Source organism: Balaenoptera borealis, assembly GCF_965194805.1.
Source record: "Balaenoptera borealis genome assembly, chromosome: 14".
Taxonomy (NCBI): domain Eukaryota; kingdom Metazoa; phylum Chordata; class Mammalia; order Artiodactyla; family Balaenopteridae; genus Balaenoptera; species Balaenoptera borealis.
This window is the reverse complement of record NC_138875.1, coordinates 74,676,001-74,698,915: the sequence shown is the minus strand read 5'-3', so window position 1 is coordinate 74,698,915 and position 22,915 is coordinate 74,676,001. Positions and strand designations below refer to the sequence as shown.

General features: G+C 47.2%; 1 protein-coding gene across 3 annotated transcripts in view; it reads left to right on the top strand.

Moving 5' to 3' along the window:
- Window positions 1–13,014: 13,014 nt before the first annotated feature.
- The window catches only part of HNF1A (HNF1 homeobox A), a 25,416-nt gene continuing 15,515 nt past the window's right edge, over window positions 13,015–22,915 (top strand). For all 3 annotated transcript variants that reach the window (XM_082354483.1, XM_082354481.1, XM_082354482.1), the window contains exon 1: window positions 13,015–22,649. In XM_082354483.1, the coding sequence (XP_082210609.1) occupies window positions 22,321–22,649 (329 nt within the window). In that variant the 5' untranslated portion in view covers window positions 13,015–22,320. The remainder of the gene's footprint in view (window positions 22,650–22,915) is intronic.

Genomic DNA, 22,915 nt, shown 5'->3' with positions numbered 1-22,915 from the left:
CGAGGTCCCGGAAGGGAGGAGTTGCCTCAGGTGTGACTCAAGCTGCTGTTTGCTCTCTGGGGTTCTCAGGCCCTGTGCCCCTTGCTGGCCTCCCCCGGCCTGTCGACTGAGGAGGCTATTTGCTGACTCCTGCAACGCTTTCTGTGGAGCTTCTACAGGGAGGGGGATCCCTTGGCAGAGCTGTTTGGGCTCCACGTGAGCCCCTTCTAGCCTTCACACCACAGGCTTCTCCATCCGGAGCAAGCGAGGACCACGTGGGCATGAAGGAGGGCAAACACAGCCTCAGATTGTTCCTTGAACATCTGTTCTCTCCAATCTCAGGCCCAGCTCTCTGTCAGGCCCTCTCTGCCAGTTGTCTTCCTCCTGTGATTTTCCCTCGGGCCCCATTCCTCCCTCTATCCAGCTTCTTTCTGCCCCACCAAGACTGTTGGGCTGGTCTGAACCTGTCTGAATCCCAGGTTCACACACCTGGACAGGATATCAGTTCTTTCCCAAGAAGCCCTCGAGTCCCATGCAAATCAGGGAGTGTGGCTGGCCATACCTCATATCTAATGTCCCAAAGCTATTCAGGGACTGATCTATTTCTAGCCCACAAGACTCCACTGGAGGGCACCGTGGCCTGACTGCCCAAGCCTGTCTCAGCCATAACATACGTACCCAGGGACTCTGCCCAGCAATCAAGAAGCTGGGGGAAGAGAAAGCACATTTTCAAAGCACCGGCTCTGAGCCTGGGCCCTACTGAGCCCTTCCAAATTTAAGACCTCAGAATCCCCTAACTCTTCCATAAACTTTTTTTTTTTTTATAAAGTTATTTATTTATTTATGTTTGGCTGCGTTGGGTCTTCATTGCTGCGTGCGGGCTTTCTCTAGTTGCAGCGAGTGGGGGCTACTCTTCTCTGCGGTGCGCGGGCTTCTCACTGCAGTGGCTTCTCTTGTTGTGGAGCACGGGCTCTAGGCGTGCGGGCTTCAGTAGTTGTGGCACGTGGGCTCAGTAGTTGTGGCACACGGGCTTAGTTGCTCTGCAGCATGTGGGATCTTCCCAGGCCAGGGCTCGAACCCGTGTCCCCTGCATTGGCAGGCGGATTCTTAACCACTGCACCACCAGGGGAGTCCCTCTTCCATAAACTTTTATGAACACGTTCTCTGTGTCAGGCTTTATCACTTATCTTTTTTACAACATTCTTGTGAACTATTATTTCCATTTGAGAGTTGAAGGGACTGAGGGTCAGAGAGGTTAAGGGACTTTCCAAGGGTTATATAGCTAGTAAATGACTCCGAAGTCTGTGCTGATCTCACACTGCCGCATCTTATCCCCAGCTGTGGCCTTAAAAGACATGCTCAAGGAAAACAAGGTAGGAACTATAGCATTCTGCCCACCTAAACAAGGGATGCAAACTCCAGTGCCTCCTGGACTCCAATAGATCATTTAAATGAGTGAAGCCGTCCAGGTGTAACACAAAAGGGATGAGTGGAGACTGTGGATAACTGGAGAAGTCACACTCCATCCAAAGGGAGTAGGTGCTACTCAGCTCTAATCAAATGCTGCCATGTGGGACTTTGGGTCAGTGTGGACAGATCTTCTGATTTTCTGAGAAAATCTGGAAATCTGAAACTTTTGTGTGAAATTTGCAAACAAAGGGTATCCACATGCTGGCTGTATCGGGCTGACAATTTGGTCCCCTGGAAGATGCTCCACGATCTTTGGAAGGATTCCATGTCTCTGAACCACCCGGTTTTGAGTTTTGCACTACTTTGGGGCCCTCAAGATACCCCTCTATCTGGGGAGGGGAAGCTGGGGGTGGTGAGACGTAAATCATACACATCCAAAAGGCAAGACACTTAAGAAAATACACATGCTGGAATTCCCTGGGGGTCCAGTGGTTAGGACTCAGTGCTTTCACTGCTGGGGCCCAGGTTCAATCCCTGGTCAGGGAACTAAGATCCCGCAAGCTGCACAGTGTGGCCAATAAATAAGTTAATTAATTAATTAATTAAAATGATTGCTTTTTTTTTAAAGACACATGCTTATGTCACAGGATCACTTGAAGTTCTGAGCCCAACAGTTGCCAACAACAGAATCCAATTCTAGGTAACTTAGGCAGAAAGGAGTTTGTTGGAAGGATGTCTGGAAGCTTAGAGAACTGATGGGTGAGACAGGATCTGAGAATTGGCAGAAACCCACAGGAGCAGGATGGCTGGAACCACAGCTAAGGATTTCACCACAAACAGCCTGCTGCCTCTTCTGGATACTGGCGGCCACCTGAAGTCCAGACCACCTCTCCTCCTGTGTAGCCTTCAGCCTGTGCTTCGAGGGATTCCCTCCAAATGATCCAGCTTGGTGAGAACAAGTATTTGATACTTTTGTTCCACACAAAATCTGATTTGATCTACAAGGTGGATCCTCCAAACACAGGAATGAGGTTCCCGTGCTGGAAAGACAAAACACACACACACATACACACGCACAAGGTCCAATCCATGGTCTAAGCTGGAAGGGGTCTTGAAGAGCCTCTTATCTTTCAGTTTCAGAATGGAGAAACTGAGGCACAGGCCAATGACTTGCTCAAGGTCACAGAGAGAGCTTGTGGTCAATCCACACGTTGAACCCAGACCTCCCGACTCAGGTTTTCCAACTGAGCTGTAAAGCACTTCAGAACTCATGAGAAAGGAGACAAATGTGAGGTATGGCAGACAGGAAGCCCTCTTGACGGAGGAGGATGGAGAAAGATGGAGAGATCTCTTTTTTTTTTTTTCCAGGCCGCACCTTGCAGCATGCAGGATCTTATTTCCCAGACCAGGGATTGAACCTGCACCCCCTGCAGTGGAAGCGCGAAGTCTTAACCACTGGACCGCCAGGGAAGTCCAGGAGAGACCTCTTAAGATGGCTAAAGCTGGGGTAGGCCATAATAAAGAAACGAAAACCATAATATGAAAGCCATAGCTTTGTTGTTGGAAATGCAGAGCCTGAGGCCTGGCTTCCATTTTGACCAGATTGCCAAGTGATTCCAGAGCACATTAAAGTTTGAAAAGCAATGCCTATTCAGTGTGGGGAAAGCAATGCAAAAAAAATAAAAAATAAAAATAATAGCTTCACAGGAGATAATGTTCTAGGCCATAAATTAGGAGGTGGGTTCCAGGATGATGTTTATTTTGTGATTAAGTTTTATAACATATTTCAGGGTTTTGCTCAAAAATTATCTCCTCAGTGAAGCTTTTTAAGGTCATCCTCTTTAAAATTATACCCCCATCGCCCGCTCTGTGCTCCTTTACTTTGTCCCTACTTAATAGTTTTCTGGAACACTTATTCCCATGTGAGAGATGAAAATGTTAGTTTTTGTTTGTATATCATCTATAGCTCTTTCTACAAGGTAAGCTCTGCAAAAGCAGCAATGAAATCTCAGTCCCTGCTGTATCCCCAGCATCTACAACAGGGTCTGGTACCCAGCACGTCCTTCATAAATGGTTTTGGAATAAATATGTTATATGGTATGTGTTGAATATTATATAGTACAATGTCTTTTTTCAATGGAGACAGTTATTGGGGTTGCTGTGTACCATGTCGTGTGTTGAACACTTTATGTACAGTAAGATCTCCTTGAATCCTCACAAGTCCTCATTATGCAGATGGTGAAACTGGGGTTCGAGAGCCTGTTCTTTGCCCAAGCTCATAGCTAGGATGCGGCAGAAGTGGGATTTGAACTCAGCAAAGACAAGAGCCTGGAGTAATCTGGAGGTGGACTGGGGACAAGCCTGGGCTCAAGAAGCTGTGGGACTGAGGTGAGGTCCTGGAGGGGGGACACGCTCTCCTAACGCACAGCTCTGTTGTTTAAGAGCTGGGGTTGGCCAGGTGAGCTCAGGTATTTACCTGAGGACTCTGAAGCCACTCGGAGGAGGCAGGCGGTGGCGTGGGGACTCCTGCCGTTATCAGCACAGCCTGGGGCTTGTCATGATGCGCTCAGAGTACAACATGCTGCGTAATGCTGAGAAGGCAGCTCAGAGCCTCACAGCCTCATCTCCTGCAGTCCACCCAGAGGCTCAGAGGCCCAGAGAGGGCAAGCTATTTGCAGAAGGATACACAGCCAATAAGCCATTGAGGGGAGGCATCAAAATCTGAGTCCCAACGCTGCAAGGTCTCTCCACGCCCCAAGCAGCTCGCACTGGGGAGCCAGCGACTCTGCTACAGTCTCCACAGTTGCTGCTGCTTCTGCTTTGCTCCCAATAACAGTTTTTTTAAAAAAAAATACATTTATTTATTTATTTATTTATGGCTGCATTGGGTCTTCGTTGCTGCGCGCGGGCTTTCTCTAGTTGCGGAGAGTGGGGGCTACTCTTCGTTGTGGTGCGCGGGCTTCTCATTGCGGTGGCTTCTCTTGTTGTGGAGCACGGGCTCTAGGCGCATGGGCTTCAGTAGTTGTGGCACGTGGGCTCAGTAGTTGTGGCACGTAGGCTCTAGAGTGCTGGCTCAGTAGTTGTGGCGCACGGGCTTAGTTGCTCCGCGGCATGTGGGATCTTCCCGGACCAGGGCTCGAACCCGTGTCCGCTGCATTGGCAGGTGGATTCTTAACCACTGCACCACCAGGGAAGTCCCCCAATAACAGTTTGAGGGAAGCAGGGACTCATACAGGGCCATCCCCTGCTCTTCCCTGTCCCTCTAAGTCACCTATCTTCAAAATACAAACCCAATTCAACCACTGTCCTCTGTTGGGTCCTCCATTGGCTTTCTGCATCCTGTCCACAGTTCTTTGGTTTCTAGAATGTGCCTTGCTCCTGTCTGCCTCTGGGTTTTCCACTCTGCCTTCCACTCCACCGCCCCACCCCCTTCCTTTGCTCACCAGCACTTCCTCAGGAAAGTCCCTTTCTCTGACTCCCCAAACTTAGACAGGGTTCCACTTCCCTAGGCTTGCATAACTCCCCAAGCTTTTCCTCCACGGAGATGATAGAAATTTGTAATTTGATACCAGTCTCTCTCACCAGACTGTCAGCTCAGGAGGGTTGCTTTATTTTTCTCATCTGTAAAATGGGGATGGGAACTGCTATGGGCCAAATGTTTGTGCCCCCCTCTACTACCACCAAATTCACTTGTTGAAGCCTTAACCCCCAATGGATGGTATTTGGAGATAGGGCCTTTATGGAAATAATTAAGGTTAAACAAGGTCATGAGGTTGGGGCTCTGATCCAATAGGATTAGTGACCTTAAAAGGAGAGACAACTGAGAGCTCACCTTCTCTGTCTCCCAGAGCACGAAGAGGTCCTGTGGGCACACAGTAAGAAGGCAGCCACCTCTAAGTCAAGAAAAGAGACCTCAGAATGAAATCTACCTTGTTGACACCTTGATCTTGGACTCCCAGCCTCCAGAACTGTGAGAAATAAAATTCCTGTTGTTTAAGTCACTCAGTCAATGGTTATTTTGTTATGGAAGGCCAAACGGACTAAGACATAACAGAATCCACCTAAATAATTGTTTTTTCAGGACTAATTTTTAACACCTGTAAAGCACTTAAAACTGAGCCTGGCGCATAGTTAGCCCATCAACTGTTAAGATTGTCACACACCAGGTGTATTTGCAGATCTATTTTGCAGTTTACGTTCTTACGTAATGGTTTTGGGTTTTTTGGGGGAGGATCCTATCCTTTTGTGTGATGAATGGTGCTATAATCTGAATGTTTATGTCTCCCTCAAATTCACATGTTGGAAATCCTAACATCCAATAGGATGATGTTAGGAGATAGGGCCTTTGGGAGGCAGAGCCCTCATGAATAGGATTAATACCCTTAATTTTTTCCTTCCAGTTTTCTTGAGATATAATTGACACACAGCACTGTACAAGTTTAAGGTGTACAGCATAATGGTTTGACTTACATACATCATGAAATGATGACCACAATAAGTACAGTGAACATCCATCATCTCCTATAGATACAAGAGTAAAGAAATAGAAAAAAGGACTTCCCTGCTGGCGCAGTGGTTAAGAATCCGCCTGCCAAGGCAAGGGGCACGGGTTCGAGCACTGGTCCGGGAAGATCCCACATGCCACGGAGCAACTAAGCCCATGCGCCAAACTACTGAGCCTGTGCTCTAGAGCCCACGAGCCACAACTACTGAGCCCACGTGCCACAACTACTGAAGCCCACGCGCCTAGAGCCTGTGCTCCACAACAAGAGAAGCCGCTGCAATAAGAAGCCTGCACACTGCAACGAAGAGTAGCCCCTGCTCACTGCAACTAGAGAAAGCCTGCACGCAGCAATGAAGACCCATCGCAGCCAAAAATAAATAAATAAAATAAAAATAAAGAAAGAAAGAAGAAATAGACAAAAAAATTTTTTTCTTGTGATGAGAACTCTTAGGACATACTCTCTTAACAACTTTCATATGTAACATACAGCAGTGTTAATCATATTTATTGTGTTGTACATTATATCCCTGGTACTTATTTATCTTATAACTGAGGTTTGTACCTCTTTTTTTTTTTGGCCACGCCCTGCGATGTGAGGGATCCTAGTTCCGCCACCAGGGTTCTGGGTCCTCAGCAGTGAAAGCGTGGAGTCCTAACCACTGAACCACCAGGGAATTCCCTGAGGTTTGTACCTTATAACTGCTTTCATCCAATTCCTCCTCCCCCTACCCCCACCTCTGATAACCACAAATATGATCTCTTTTTCTATGAGTTTGTTTTTGCAGTATAATTGACCTACAACAACACTATGTTAGTTCCTGTTACACAACATAGTGATTCAATGTTTCTATACATTTAAAAATGATCACAACGATAAGTCTGGGTACCTGGCACCATATAAAGATATTACATAATTACTGACCATATATAATAGTTTTCTTAAAGTGAACTTACCTGCATAATATCCTAGGATATTCACAGATGAACTCCTTATAAAGGGAGTTTATTTAAAAAAAAAAAAATTGGAGTCGTAACAGGCAGTGCGTTTTCAACTCTTTTTTTTCCTGGAACGTCCACCAGAGGGCTTCTTGAGCTCTTTCTCCTTTCAAAATATCCTCAGCCCCTGAGGTAACCACCATGGGAAGGAAGAGACAGTGGAGTTTTATCCACAGGAGTAAACAAAGCTAATACAATCATAGCTGTAGCTGCGTGGGGAAAAAAACTCAAGCTGGGGTGAGAAGCAGCAAGGGGGTGTCTCGGTTTCACTGGCCCTGGGTGGGAGTCTTGGTGACTTCTCTGAACATCAGTTTCCTCATCTAGAAGTGGATATAATCCTCTCGAGCATACAGCATTGTCGGGAGGACCAAATATTGATAAAAGCATTTTGTAAGATGTCACCTGTTGCTATCGAATCACTAAATTTCATGGACCTACTTGACCTGAGGTATCTTGTCTTAGGGATAGTGCAGGGACTGCCCCTCCCCCCAGCCCCAAACTTGCCCAGTTCAGCCCACCAATGTCTGTTGTTTAACACTTAGAACTTGGATGCATTTAGAATGGACATAAATTATTTTTGCCATGGTCTCTGCCATATATGCTTGTCTCACTCTTGCTTTAATTCACCTGCCTGGCCCCTAAAGTCCTCTGAGCTTGCAACTTCTGGTCTAAATAGAGAATTCTGTGCGGGTCAGATGATACCTAGAATGTTGCATTAATAATTCCAATCACTGCTATTTATTGAGCCAGGAACCAGGCTTTCTGCATAATATATGTAAACCAAATATACCCAGGGCTTCTGGTGGCCTTGTCTCTGCATGGTGACTTATTTGTCAGAAAAACGGAAGTAATTATAATCTTTTCCCAATCTCTCAAAGAATGCAAAGGGGTGAGTACATTTTAACAAAAGCTTTGTTGCAGTATAATTGACATACAATAAACTGCACATATTTAAAGTATATAATTTGACAAGTTTTGACATAAGTATACACCTGTGAAACCATCATCACAATCAAGATAATGAATATACCTGTAACATCCAAAAGTTTCTTCCTGTGCTTTGTAATCCTTTCCTCCTGCCTCTGCCACCCTCCCTCCATACCCGATAACCACTAGATTGCCTTCTATCACTGTGGATTACTTTGCATTTTCTAGACTTTTATCTAAGTGAAATCACATGGTATGTTCTCCTTTTTTTTTTTTTGCTGCGCTGTGCAGCATGCAGGATCTTAAGTTCCCCGATCAGGAATCGAACCCGTGGCCCCTGCATTGGGTTCGATCCCTGGTTGGGGAACTAAGATCCTGCATGCCCCACGGCCAAAAAAAAGAAAGAAAGAAAGAAAAGAAACTACAAACTCCAAAGTATTTGCACCACTTTACATTTCTTGTGTGTGTGTGTGTGTGTGTGTTTGGCAGCGCATGGTCCCTGGCAGTGGAAGCACAGATTCCTAACTACAGGACACCAGGGAATTCCCCCACTTTACATTTCTAACAGCAGGGCATGAGAGTTCCCCTTGCTTCACATCCTCGCCAGGGCTTGATTAGGTCAGTCTTTTTCATTGTAGCCATTCTCATAGGTGTGGTTTTGGAGGGAGCTCATTTTCAATGCAGAGTAAAACTTCTCCAAAACACTCCTTCTTCCCTTACAGAGGTCTCCCTGGGAAAGGCAGTCCCTTGGACCCATACTCAGATCTCAGACTCCCTGACCACTTTTCTCCCAGGCTGTAACCCGTGGCTGGGATCCTGCAAAACAAAGGGAAGGTATCATGGAGCTGAGTTGGCAAGAATCCTCTCCCCTTAGAGGGTGGGGAGGGAAACAGTATGAATAATCACATCTAGATAAAAATAAGTTAGCTCGTATTAACCCCAAGAGATTATAAAGATCCTTAATCAAATTGTAGAGATGAGGAAACAGGCTCAGAGACAAAATGACCTGCCTGAGGCCACATGGCCATATCCTGGATTTGCATCCTGGCACACCTGATTCTAAAATTTGTGTTCGCTCTCCTCTCCTGCAGAATCCTCCGTTCTGGATGCCACAATCTTAGAAGATCTCCTCTAGGCTCCAGGAGTAACACTGGGCAAGTGAACTGTCTGAAATGTGTCAGCTGAGGAGTGGACAAAGGAATTAGGGCCATTTAGCCAGGAAGAGAGAACTCTCAGCAGTGGCATGAAATAGTCTTCAGACATTTGAATAATTGTACTCGACCCAGAATAGACCGTATTTAACACTTTCCTCCTCTAGGTGATAAAAATATTTTCAGTATTAATCATGTAACAATCAATCATCATCATTTTCTTGATTCATTCTTTCATTTAAAAACCATTAACAATTAGGAAGTAGGTATATATTTCACTTTTAAAGATATTATTGAAATTCAGTAAAATATTTCATGCATGAACCACAATTAGCATTGACCGACCAAAAAAGTATGACACTTTGTCACTTACATGCTGTTTCACTGTTTTAAATTTTAAACACAAACAAAAACTCCAAGTGGCCATATAGATTGACAGAACTGAAGTAGGCTAGGTTCTGTTCCTTCATCTTTACAATCACTGTATTATTATTTTTTTTAATCTACTGTTTAAATGAGGAATATGAAGTACCATAGGGGTTGGAGTCATAAACCAGGTCCAGTGATTTCATATTATTATAAACTTACTTTTGAAACCAAGATAGTTGAGACCAGCTGTGTCAGGGACCAGCTGTATAACTGGGAAAATTCTCTGAATTAACTTCTTACATGGAGACTACAATGTTTATTAAAAGAGGGGTTATTAAAAAGTGCTCGTTTTTAATTTGTATTATTTGTGTTATATTTTAACTTCTATCATTATATCATCTTTTTTTCTTCCTTCTTTCTTTTTTTCTTGCCACGCGGCTTGTGGGATCTTAGTTCCCCGACCAGGGATTGGACCCCGGCCCTCGGCAGTGAGAGTGTGGGAGCCCTAACCACTGGACCACCTGGGAATTCCCTATATCATCATTTCTCTTACTAAAACTCAACAGCAACCACAGAAATTGTTTAGAACCCAAACCAACTCAGGGGAGAGAGTCTTGTCACTGACATTGTTTAGAACTGTTTAGAATTGTTATTGCATTTTTTTTTGCTTTTATTATTTTTGCCCAGTTTTATTGAGAAATAATTAGAATTGCTATTGCATTTTGATCTTTAAAATTGCCATTACACTTTCACAATAAAGGACTTTTAGCCTGTTTTATTACTGTTTTAAAATTCTCTACACAAAATGTTCCCCTTTGCTGCCTGACCACTCCCACTGCCCCGCCATTGTTACATCACACGGACAAGAGATTGGACATCTCACGTGGAATGGGTGGCTGTGTGTAGCCGTGTAGCAGCGACTTCTCTGAACCTCAATTTCCTCGTCACTAAAATGAGAATTTAATAATATCCCTTCTAGAGGATAGCAGAGAGGTCAAGTGACATAATATGCATGTAGATTTTTGGGTTTCTTTCCTGTCCGTTGGGCTTTTCCCTTCCCTCTGGGGTGGGGGGGGGGATGGTCTTAAGAGGAGACTTTAGTCTTGCTGTCTCCCTACTGCAGGTGAGGACTCCTGGGTCCACATGGTCCCTGTCATCAAACTGTCGACAGCGGGAGCTGCACTGCCCACTGAAGAGGGTATTCTTCCCATCCCCCACCCTCAGCCCGCCTCACCTACCTTCCTCCAAAGTCATCCTCACGCACAGACCTTGAGAGCAATTTAAGAAGACCTTTACCTAAGGCAGGGGTTCGTGCATCAGAATCCCCGGAGAGCTTGTGAAAATCCAGCCCGCTGGGTCCCATCCCTAGCGTTTGTGATCCAGCATATATGAGATGAGGCTGAAGGACCTGCCTTTCTAACAAGTTCCCAGGTGATGCTGATGCTGCTGGTCCTGGGACCACAGGGAGAACAGCTGGCCTAACTTAATCACGGCAATTCCATCTCGCTTTGCTAGTGATTGATTCAGAGTGGGCCTGAACTGGTGGGCCAATGAGATGCAAGGGGGGCGTGGTCTGAGCTAATGGGCGTGAGCAGCTCCTCCCTCTCCTCCCCGCCCACCCTCCGCAAAACCAAGATGCCTCAGTGAGTGGTGGCAGCCACTTTGTGACCATCAGGGGAGTTGGCCTTCAGGGAAGCTGATGCTGTGGCCTGCTGAGAGGGAGGATGGAGAGAACCTGGGATCCTAATGTTATCTCAAGCCCACCCAACTTTGTGATTGATGATGATGATGATGATGATGATGATTGGAATCTGGGAACATCGCTTAAGTTTTCTGAAATCAAATTATTCCTGACCCAAGACTTCCACGTGTTAGGGGGGTGGTATTTAGGCCTAGTTGTAACTCAGGGCTTCCTATTTCTTGTCTTGTACAAGGGTGGTAGGATTCCTATCCAGGCAAAATGGTTTGGGGGAAGCCTTCTGGCCTTTGGTCTACACTGGTTACCCTGATGTGCTCTCTGATCAAGCCTGTGGATCCTCTGAAGGCTGCTAACATCGCTATTTCTGTGCCAAGTGTTGACACAGGGGTCTTGGTTCAGACTGGCTACTCATATTTCAGATCCAGTCTCCCCAGATGCTCAGGAACCCCAAACCTGTCTCCAGTCCTGGGGTATCTCCCACTACTTCAGCCTCTAACCCTCCAACTGTTCTTCCAAGCCCCTGCCCCCACCCCCTAGGTCCTGTGGAATCTCCTTTCAATAAGCCTTTAGAACCACTGTCGTCCTCTCTTCTCTGTGGGTGGGCGTTACCCTGGAGTTGTGCAAAATGGCAGCCCTGTGATGCTCCCTTCCTCTCTGAACTGCCTACTTCTGTCTCTGACCTTTTCACTATTCGTGAAACATCACCCTTCTCTGTAAAAATGTCAAAGTCCCCACGAAGCCCCTTTTTGTAAATTGCTAAGTACACAGTTCCCAGAGTCTGCTGACTGTTAAAAGTCTTTCTTCTCCGAGTTTTCTGCTGACACGCAGAGGGGGACAGAGGGACTTTGGTCTCATCATTTGTTGACTCCTCTGGGGGCAGGTGTGGGGAGGATGGGGTAGGCTGGAAGAACGGGGGTTTCCATTGCCGGGTAGTGGCTGGTTCTCTCTCCATGTATTTAAAATCAAACACGTCTCAAACCACAAAGATTAATTTCCTTTTGAAAACATCCCTCCCCCCTATCTTGTACATGGAACACTCATATTCTTCCTGGTACAGATTTTGATTTAATTTCATGAGAACCAGTAATCCTGACCTTATTATGCTAAGGGAATATTACCCCTCCCTCTCTGCTGGGTCACAAAGACTTCTCACATCAATGGCTCACAGTGAAGGGGCCATGTCCAAGAGGCTTCTGTGTATGTGTGTGTGTGTGTGTGTGCGTCTTCCTGGCTACAAGAGGGCAATCTTGTTTGACTAGACCACACTTATTAAGTGCTCAGCACTGGGTCTGCCACATAGTAAGTGCTCAATGAGATGCTATTTTTATCATTTGTAGCCAGTTACATTCCTAATATACATTCTTCCCATTTTTGCTTTAGTAGAACCCTGCTCTCATTGCCTAGAATAAAGACACTTCCCAGCCTCTCTCAAACCTAGGCAAGGCCACGTGACTGCATTTAGTTCGATGAACCGTAGGTAGAAGTATTGCATGAGACTTTTTTTTGGCCGCGCTGTGCAGCTTGTGGGATCTTAGTTCCCCGACCAGGGATTGAACCCAGACCACAGCAGTGAAAGCGTCGATTCCTAACCATTGGACCGCCAGGGAATTCCCTGCATGAGACTTTTAGAAGCCTCAGCCTTTAATTCAGTTCTGACACTAAACCCCCGGGGTTCACGCAGACCTAACAGGTTAGGGGTTTCATATCACAAGATGGTCCCCACCTCAGACGCCAGTCACAGGTATTGGGTTCACAAGTACTGGGGCATCAATGCTTCTGTGCAACTTGGCTACAAATCAGGGTTTCCCCTGACCCCCTCCTCACATTGGATGATCTGCTATAACAGCTCACAGAACTCAGGGAAACACTTTACATACTATTACTGGTTTATTGTTGTTGTCGTTATTTTTGGCTGCATCTCGCGGCATGCATGATCTTAGTTCCCTGACCAGGGATCGAACCCGCTCCCTCTGCAACGGAAGTGAGGAGTCTTAACCACTGGACTGCCAGGGAAGTCCCAATTGCCAGTTTATTATAAAGGATATTATAAAGGACACAAATGACCAGACAGAGGAAGGGGTACATAGGTGAGTTCCAGAAGAGTTCCATGTGCAGGAGTTTCTATCCCCGTGGAGTAGGGGTGTACCACCCTCCGGGCTCATGAATATATTCCCAAGTGCAAGGAGTGCCAACCCTTTCATTTAGGATTTTCATGGAGATTTCATTACATAGGCATGATTGATTAAATCACTGGCAATAGGTGATTAACTCAACCTCTAGCCCCTCTACCCTTCCCAGAGGTCGGAGTGGGCGTCGGGCTGAAATTTCTAACCCTCTAACCATGCCTCGGTCTTTCTGGTTCTGGTGAGGACTCCCTGCAGCCCCCAGTCATCAATCGCCTCCTTAACATACAGAAAGACGCTCTTAATCACTCTGGAGGTTCGAAGGTCTTAGGAACTCTATGTCAGGAATGGGGACTAAGATCAAACGGTCTAACAAAAGATGCTCTGCTCACCCCATCACTCAATTTTACAAGGATTTAGGAGCTCTATGAAGACCAAATATATATTTCGTATTACATCCCCATATCTCCATAACTATGCCTACTGCTCAGTGTTCTGGTCTGCTCCACAGAGGTGCTCCCTGCCCGTCTCCACCCTGCTCCGTGCCCGCGGAGTCTCCCCCTGTCTCTGCCTGGTGGTTGGGTTCGGCAAGTGGAGAGGCCAGCAGGAGACTGGAGGGTAGGACTGGAGCAAGGCAGAGGTGGAGGTATGTATTGCCCTTCCCCGCCTCCACGCTTTAAGTCACCTGTCCTCCTAGGGCAGCCCTTTCCACGGCACTGGTGGCCATCCCAGCCCTCACCCAGCCAGGCCCAGGCCTGCCAACAGTTCCCCACTGTTACTGGCCCCAGCCCCACCCCGGACACTCCATCCCTTTGGTCTCCCTACATCTGCTCCCACTTTGGTAAAGAGCCCCGGCAGGAAAGCCTGGCTGCATCATTTCATTTGAGAGAGTGCCAGCTGTATCCTGCCAGGACCCTGACCAACTCGCTCAGGGTGTAAAAATGAAGCTGCACAAAAGCAAAGCCTTCATCCCACCCTGTCCTCCAGGCTCTGGTTTCCCCTCCCCAGAAAGTGTTCCCAGGCTCCTTTGCATCTCTCCATCCAGAAACATGATTGCCTCGTTTCTGTTAGCTTGTTTGGGATTATCAATAACTTGTGAGTCAAGCCAGGCACGTGAGTGGACATGACCCCAATGCCAGGTCCCGAGGACACTAGTTCAGCTTGATTTCCCTCTTGTCCCTTTGTATCCTCACAAAAGCCTTGTTTCCAGGGGGCGGTGTCCAGAAGCCACAGCTTTCTGGAATTACCCATGTCCTATATTGAGGCTGCAACTGATTGACACTAGTCCAGCAGTGAGTCGGAAGTCCGCCAACGGGAACCAGCTTTAGCAAGACCAAGCACTTCCTGGTCCCATGAATTCAGATGTGTGTAAGCCAATCTGAGAAAAGTTGTAGGACTAGGAATCCCAGCCGGCAACCTGCATCTGCATTTGGCCCCTCAGCTAATTTCTGGACTCGCTCATCTGGGTGGTCTACTTTTCCCCAAAGAAGCCAAGGGGCAATTTTCATGACTCCTAAAAGATGTTGTTGGGACTTCCCTGCTGGTCCAGTGGTTAAGACTGACCTTCAAATGCAGGGGTCACAGGTTCGACCCCTGGTCGGGGAACTAAGATCCCATGTGCCGCGTGGCACGGCCAAAAACAACAACAACAACAAAAACAAACAAAAAACCCAAAGGTGTTATAGTTTTGTTCCCATGGGGCTAGTTCATCCTGGGGCTTGGAGCCAGGCTTCTTGGGTTCAAATTCCAGTTCTGCCACTTCCTAGCTGGGAGACAATGGGCAAGTTGCTTAACCTCTCTGTGCCTCAGTTTCCTCATCTGTGAAATGGGGAGAATAACAGACCTTTCCTCATAGGGTTTCTGCGAGGTTTAAAGGAACAAATAAATGTAAAGCACTTATGCAGGGCTTGGCAGGTAGTAGGTGCTCAAAAACTAGCTATTTTCACTAGGATGAAAACTCACATTTGTCCAAATGCCTGCTTGCTGTATAAATACAACTGCAGTTTATCTCACTGAATTCTCACAACAACCCATTCAGGCCCACATTGTCCCTACTTTACAAATGAGGAAACAGGTTTAAAGTGGTTATGGGACTTGTTCAGAGTCAACAGCAAAGCCTGTAATAGTTTGCCCTCTAGGCAGCACCATCACCTAGCCCTGGGGCTGAAGTGTGACATCCTGGCTAAAGAATTTGTTTGCTCACTTTGATTCACACCCTTGTAAGTCTCTCTGGGCTTTTTGCTTGTCGAAACCACAAAACCACGTTATTTATCTTGTAAACACCTGGAGGGCTGTGTGAGACAGAGTTTCTGCAACTTGCTTGATCCTGAGAAAATTGCCTGAGGTGTTTGTTCAAAGGAGGGATTCTCTGGTATTTCTGCTAAAGAGGCAGATTCAGAAACAATGGGGGTGGGGCCTTGGATTTCGGATTTGGTGGGGTTTTTTTGGTGTTGTTATTTGTTTGTTTGCCCTGGTGACCCGGAGTTCTAAACATAAGTCAGATTTGGAAACTTTTGCTGCGTAGAATTAGAGCGCCCTCTGCTGTCGATGAAGAGGATGACAATAAAACGGACGGAGGCACTCCCAGGCTGTTTGGTCCCTTCCTCCTGCAGGTGTTTTTCCTGCCTCGAGTCTTTTTTTTACCCTTCAAGGTCACTATGTGCCCAGATCAGAGGTGGGCAGGGGCAAGGGGAGTAAAAGGAAGGCAAAGGCTCTCCCTGATCTCACAGAATTTACAATCTAATTGAACTGACAAGACATCTTCAGGAAATCATGAGAAATGCATTCGGAAACACTGGATGGGGCTCCATCCGGCAACTATTTCCTGAGCATGAGCTGTGTCTGGAACTCCACTAGCGTAGGTAATAGCACTTGGGAGCCCTGGGCGCCCAGGAATAGACATACCATGGTTCTTGCCATCTGTGGCTCACAGCCAGGTGGGGGTCCAGGGACAAACACCTGAGATGGGGGACAGAACTGTGGGCATCACGATAGCCTGGGGAATCTGGCTCATTGGGTGGGGGGGGGGGAGGAGGTACCATTCAAATAAAAATAACTTTATTGTTTTTCTATTTTATATCTATGAAAATAAATATTCATGTTAAACTATTCAAATAATACAGACAAGGATAATCAAGAAAGTAAAAATCACCTGAAATCTTACCACCTAGCAATAACTGCAAATATACCTTTGAAGACCATCTTTCCACATGGCTCACTGTGCTTTTATACTGATACACGTATACACACCCAGTCACTTCATTATACATGCAATATTTTATTGAGGCTTCTTTTCTTTCTTTTTTTTAAGCTTGGGAAGGTCCATTGTTTTTTAGTTTTAAAAAATATATATTTATTTATTTATTTAGGCTGCACCGGGTCTTAGTTGCGGTATGTGGGATCTTTAGTTGTGCCATGTGGACTTCTTAGTTGCAGCATGCATGTGGGATCTATTTCCCCAACCAGGGATCGAACCCAGGCCCCCTGCATTGGGAGCATGGAATCTTACCCACTGGACCACCGGGGAAGTCCCCTTTTCTTTCTTTTTTTATTAAGATCTTTACTGAAATATAATACATATACCATATAACTCACCCATTTAAAGTGTCAGTTCAATGGTTTTAGTATATTACCAGAGTTGTGCAACCATCATCATAAACTAATTTTCCCCCAATTTTATTGAGATATAGTTGACTTATAACATCACATTAGTTTAAGGTGTACAACATGATGATTTGATATACGTCCATATATACTGCAAAATGATTACCACAATAAGTTTAGTTAATATCTGTTACCTCATAGAGTTACAATTTTTTTTTGAGGTTTCTTTTCTTTATTTCTCTTCCTCTCCTCCTGCTATTGTTTTTGTTTTTCTTTATGTATACCTCTCTGCCAAAGATAACTGATGTTGACAGCTTGGAGTATGTCCTTTCACATCTTTCTCAAACACATACATACAACCACACTTACTGTTGATTTGCAGAGAACACTATTCAGTTCTCTGCCCTTTGATGCAAGGAGTGTGCACACTTTGGGCTTCACCCCAGATCTACTAAAGAAACCCTTTGAGTGTGGAGTCAGGAATCTGAGTTTCTAATCCTCAACCCAAGGCTTTCTGTTGCTGCTGGTCCTGCTCCAGTGAGTCAGGGAAGGCTGGCTAGTGAAGGCTCATGTTGCTGTGGGAAGGAGAAGGGATCAGGAGGAGACCCAGGAGGATCTTGAGGATCTTGAGGTTCACAGGTGAGGGTCTCCAGGAAAACAGCTTGTGCAAAAGTCATAGATGGGAGACAGTTTCAGGTATGCTCTGGAGATGGCAAATAGTGTGACTGGATAGAGAGTAGGCAGGGCTTAAGAGTCAAATAAAGTGGGTGGCAGGGACTCATGTGGAGAACTTTCGCAAACGAAGAAAACTCAGCCTGGGTAATAGGAGTGGAACGGCTGTTTTAGTAATCAGGTAACGATTATCATTCAGTAGTGGGGAGTGCTTACAATGTGCCAGGCACAGTGCTGTCTGTGTATTACTTCATTAATCCTCCTAACAACTCACGAGGCAGATAGTATTTTCATTATCATTGTACAGAAGAGCAAACTGAGGCACAGAGAGGTTAAGCAAGTTGCTCAAGGTCACAAAGCTGGTAAATGTCAGAGCCAGGCTCAAACCCAGGCAGTCTGGTTTTTAATCACTCTTTTATTCCCTCAGCACCTCAGTCTCCTCATCTGTAAAACCAACACAAAGGTGACAAGTCCAATAAGCAGAGTTATGCTTAACCAGAACAACAAAACAATGATGACAACAAAATAATAGTAACAAGTATTTAGTGAAAGTGAACTGCCTCACAGAAAGAGGTAGCGTGGAATAGTGGTCAAGGGCTTGGATTCTGGCATCAGGGTGATCGGCGTTCAAATCCTAGCTCTGCCAAGCACTAGCTGGGCAGGTTACATAGCCTCCTAGAGCCTCAGTTTCCTCATCTGTAAAATGGGGATAAAAGTACCTACCTCATGAGGCTGTTGAGATGTTAAATGAGAAAAAGCATGAAAATTGCATATACCAGCGACTGCTCAATAAAGGTTAAAAGGTTAAAGGTAGTGGGGCTGGGAGGAAGAATAGTCCAAGTATGAATACAGGTGGGCCCCGAGGTGGGGGTGGTGGGGTGGTAGGGTTGGCGATTAAATTCCAAGAGAGCCCTGAGATTGGCTGACGGGGCACCCCTCTTGCGCCGCTTCCTAAGGCCAAGGAGAAGACTTGTGCCTTGCCAGAACTTCGGTTTTGCAAACATTTGCTCACTCAGTAGGCGAGAATGGTGATAAAGTTCACAACTACGGTTTACCGAACACCCTCTGTGTCCAAGACCATCCCTTAGGTCCGCAGTTCCCAACTACGCCTCGAGGTGCCCCTGGGCGCCGCAGAATATTTTAGAGGATTTTTGAAAGGAACACAGCGACATCTGTCGGCCACCTTGCGCTAGCTCAAGGTAGTTTGCAGTTTGAATGTTAAGATGATGTCATAACTTTGTGAAGCTGGGTTTACGGCAGTTGTTCTAACAACAACAAAAAAAAGTAAGCATCATGCAAAAATGATTGTGGAACAGGAAATGAAGGTGGTCATGTCCAATCTAATTCCAAAGTTTGAGCAGTTGTGTAGAGCCCAACAAATCCACTCATATTAGTACATACTTATGATTATTTAAGAAGAAACTAAAATATTACTTTTCTTCAGTTTATGTGCATTTTCAAGTGGCTACTAAGTTGTTAGGACATAAATACTTATTAGTTGTTTTGACCTAACTACTTACTAAACAGAACTGTTAGTTTTTTGGCTGGGGGGTTGGAGGATATGGGTAGGAGCTGTCATAAGAATACATTACTGAGACACTGGGGGTACCTGGAACCAAGAAAGTTTGGAATCTCTGCATTAGGTGTATAAAGTTGTCTCAAGCAACCCTAGGAGATCAACACCTCTGTTTTATAAATAAGTCATGAAAAGCGAACTCAGTGCCTGAGGCCACCCAGTGCGGGCTTGGGGTGTGTGTGTGGGGGGCCCGTGAAACGCACACTAGGTCCTGAGTGATTCTCAAGAAGGCAAAATGCCTCTCCCAACCTTTGAGTCTGTTTAGATGTGTCCCCTGATTGTGGGGAAGGGCAGGCTGGGGGCTGGAACCGCCGTTTCCATTGTCTGTTGCCAAGTATCAATACCCAACACTCTTCTCATTTTCAGAGGGAGCCCTAGTCGGGGTGGGGGGGCAGGACAATAGCCTCTGTGTGTACTGGAGCTGAAGTTGGACCCTGGGGGGTCTCTCTCCTTAGACACCTTAGAGGCTCCCCCCGCCCCACGCCACTCTCCTCCTCCCAACTAAATCCACCTTCAGTCCCGGAGTCACCAGTTCAGCCACCTGGCTGCCGGGGGGACCCAGCAGTCAATGAGCCCAAAAGTTGTGCGAAGTATCCGGGCCCCACCCTGTCTGGCTCCCTCTTCTAGAGGAAAGTCTCCGAGGGCAGCTGCAGGCAGCAAGCAGCCTCCTGGACGGGGTAGCAAGGAGGAGAGCCATGAAACCGCGAAGGGACAGCACACCGCATCTTCCCTGTCCTTTAGCTGGACTTGAGAATTCTGCCCCCAGTAGTGAGCTGCCTGACCCCAAAGCTAGTTGTGCTAGAGGAGAAGGGAAGCACTGAGAGAAATGTGGGGGGCCCACTTTCTCAAGGGGCAACTGCCAGCATCATCCTGTGCAGACGGCCGGGCTCTGGGAATAACAGTGCCTACTTCATAGAGGGGTTCTGAGCATTTCACACATTACTAAAGCCTGGTGTGGAGCTAAGTATACGTTGGGCGGTGTGCAATGAAATTTATCATTCCACAAATATTACTGAGCACCTACTAAGTACGGATGAGGCAACATACTAAGCACTTCGAATACAGCAGTGAACAAGACAGACAAAAGCCCTGCTCTGGAGCGGGGGTGGGGGGCCCGACATTCTAGCAGAGGCAGACAGACCATAAATAATAAACATCATACGTGTAAGTAAATTACAGAGCAGTGCTGTCCAATAGAGACAGAATGTGAGGCGCAAATGTAATTCAAAAGTTTCCAGCGGTACCATTATAAAAGTAAAAAGAAACAGGTGAAATTAAGTTTTCTAATTTTTAAAATATTTAGTTTTAAAATTAAAAACGTTCACTCAATAGATCCAAAATATTATCATTTCAGCCAGAGGCATTAGCCACATTTCAAGTGCTCAGTGGCCGCACGGGCCTCACAGCTGCCGAGTGTGTCAGGTGAGTACAAAAATGAAGAACTGAGAAGCCCCTGTCCCCCTGCTGGCCTAGCCTGGCCTGCAGGGAGGGCCTTCTGGCCAAGGGCGCCTTTTCCCTTCCACCGCTGCCAAGCATGACCCTGGCTCTGCAGACCCCTGAGAGATGCCCCAGCCTGGGGGCAGCCCCTCAGCACCACCCTGCCTGCTCCAGGCAATGGCGCACACCCCTTGTTCTGGGAGCTTAGGGCCACCCCAGGGGACAGACAGCAGGAATTTTTGTCCAGGCTCTTACCGGAAGAGGGAAGGGTGGGGGTTGAGGATGAGTTTTTGCCTAGGACTGGCATTAGCGGGAGGTGAGTGAGGGTTGGAACCTGCCTTTATTTAACATTTTGATATTTTTTGTTCATCACAGATTTTTGGCATTAATTTTTCAAATTAATGAAAAGTATATTTTATTGATTCATAGATCATAAAATTTGCCCTTTTAAATTGCAAACTTCAGTGGTTTTTAGTAAATTTACAGAGTTGTGTAACATCACCCCATCAATATTAGAACATTTCCATCATCTCCAAAGAAACCCTGTACCCATTAAGCAGCCATTCCCTGTGCCCACCCCCACCTCCCCAGCCCCCAGCAACCACGAATCTACTTTCTGTCTGTATGGATTTGCCTATTCTGGACGTTTCCTATACATGGAATCATACAATAGATGGCCTTTTGTGTCTGGCTTCTTTCACTTAGCATGATGTCTTCAAGATTCATGCCTACTGTAGCATGAATCAGGACTTCATTCCTTTTTATGGCCAGATAATATGCCATTGCACAGACAGACCACATTTCTTCTATCCATTCATCCACTGATGGATATTTATGTTTTTTCTATTTTTTAGCTCTTGTGAATCATGCTGCTGAGAACATTCGCAAGCAAGTTTTCGTGTGGACATTTCTTTTAAGTTCTTTTGGGTTTTGCATTAATTTTGAATTTTTAATAGAGTATATAAAAATATTTTTTCATCTTGAGTTTTTCGACGTCCCCTTAAAATTTGCACCTGCACCAAGTGCTTGACTGGCCTCACCCTGCTCCCACTCCACAAATTTTGTCCCTGTTAGCTGTGTGACTTTGAGCGAGTTGCTTACCCTCGCAGAGCCTCAGTTTCCTCCTCTGTAAAATGGGCATAATCCCTGTACCTACTCACAGCTGTTAGGGGGCTACACTGAGGTAATGACGCACGTTACAGACCCAGCCCACAGTAGACTTAAGTCGAAGCGTTTTCCCTCCTGGGAGGCCAGATGTTGGGGCTGGCAGTGGGGGGTCCTCAAATGGATGTGTCCTAGCCTTGCCCTTGAGGAGAGTTTACCCGACAGCCTAGAACTCTCTGCTGCTTCTGTTCCCAAGGCTGTTTTTGTTCTCTTGCCTCAGCCTGGCCCCCTACGAGGTCACTGGGGGAGGGACCTGATGCTGCTCACCCGAAGGCCTCCCCGGCTCCCAGCACCTTCCATCCCAGCTGTCCTGGGCCCCCCACCGCTGCCTCCCCCGCCCTCCACTCTGCCCACTCCCATGGAAGGCCACGGCTCCCCATCCCTCTGCGCTGCCATGAGGCCTGCACTTTGCAGGGTGAAGTCCAAAGTTCAGTCCCTTCGCTAAGCACATGGATAAATATGAACCTTGGAGAATTTCCCCAGCTCCAATGTAAACAGAGCGGGCAGGGGCCCTGATTCACTGGCCACTGGGGCCAGGGTTGGGGGTTGGGGGTGCCCACAGGGCTTGGCTAGTGGGGTTTGGGGGGGCAGCGGGCGCAAGGAGCCTGGTTTGGGCCTGCCTGCTGGCCGGCCAGCACGGAGCCAGCCCACACGGCGGGGAGGCGGCCGGCTCAGTGGCCCTGGGCCGCGTGGCCCGCGCTAGTGGAGCCATGGTTTCTAAACTGAGCCAGCTGCAGACGGAGCTCCTGGCGGCCTTGCTCGAGTCGGGCCTGAGCAAAGAGGCGCTGATCCAGGCGTTGGGTGAGCCGGGGCCCTACCTGCTGGCCGGAGACGGCCCCCCGGACAAGGGGGAGTCCTGCGGTGGCGGCGGTCGAGGGGAGCTGGCCGAGTTGCCCAATGGGCTGGGGGAGACGAGGGGCTCCGAGGACGAGACGGACGACGAGGGTGAAGACTTCACACCGCCCATTCTCAGAGAGCTGGAGAACCTCAGCCCCGAGGAGGCAGCCCACCAGAAAGCCGTGGTGGAGACCCTGCTGCAGTAAGGACCCCTCCCCTGTCCCCAGCTCCCAAGGAGCCCGGAGGGGCCCAGCCTCGGCTCCTGACCAGCCCTTGCCAGTCCAGAGTCCCATGGGCTGTAGCCTTTAGGCTGGTTGTCGGCAAGGGGGACAGGGCCCATTAGAGCTTGGAAGCGGGGGTGGGGTGGGGTCCTAGCTCGGAGGTTGGAGCCTCCAGCCCCTGACCCGGCCCTCTGAGGGGTCCCGAGTCTCCATGAGCCAAGGCTTTCAGCCCAGTGCTTGGGAAGTG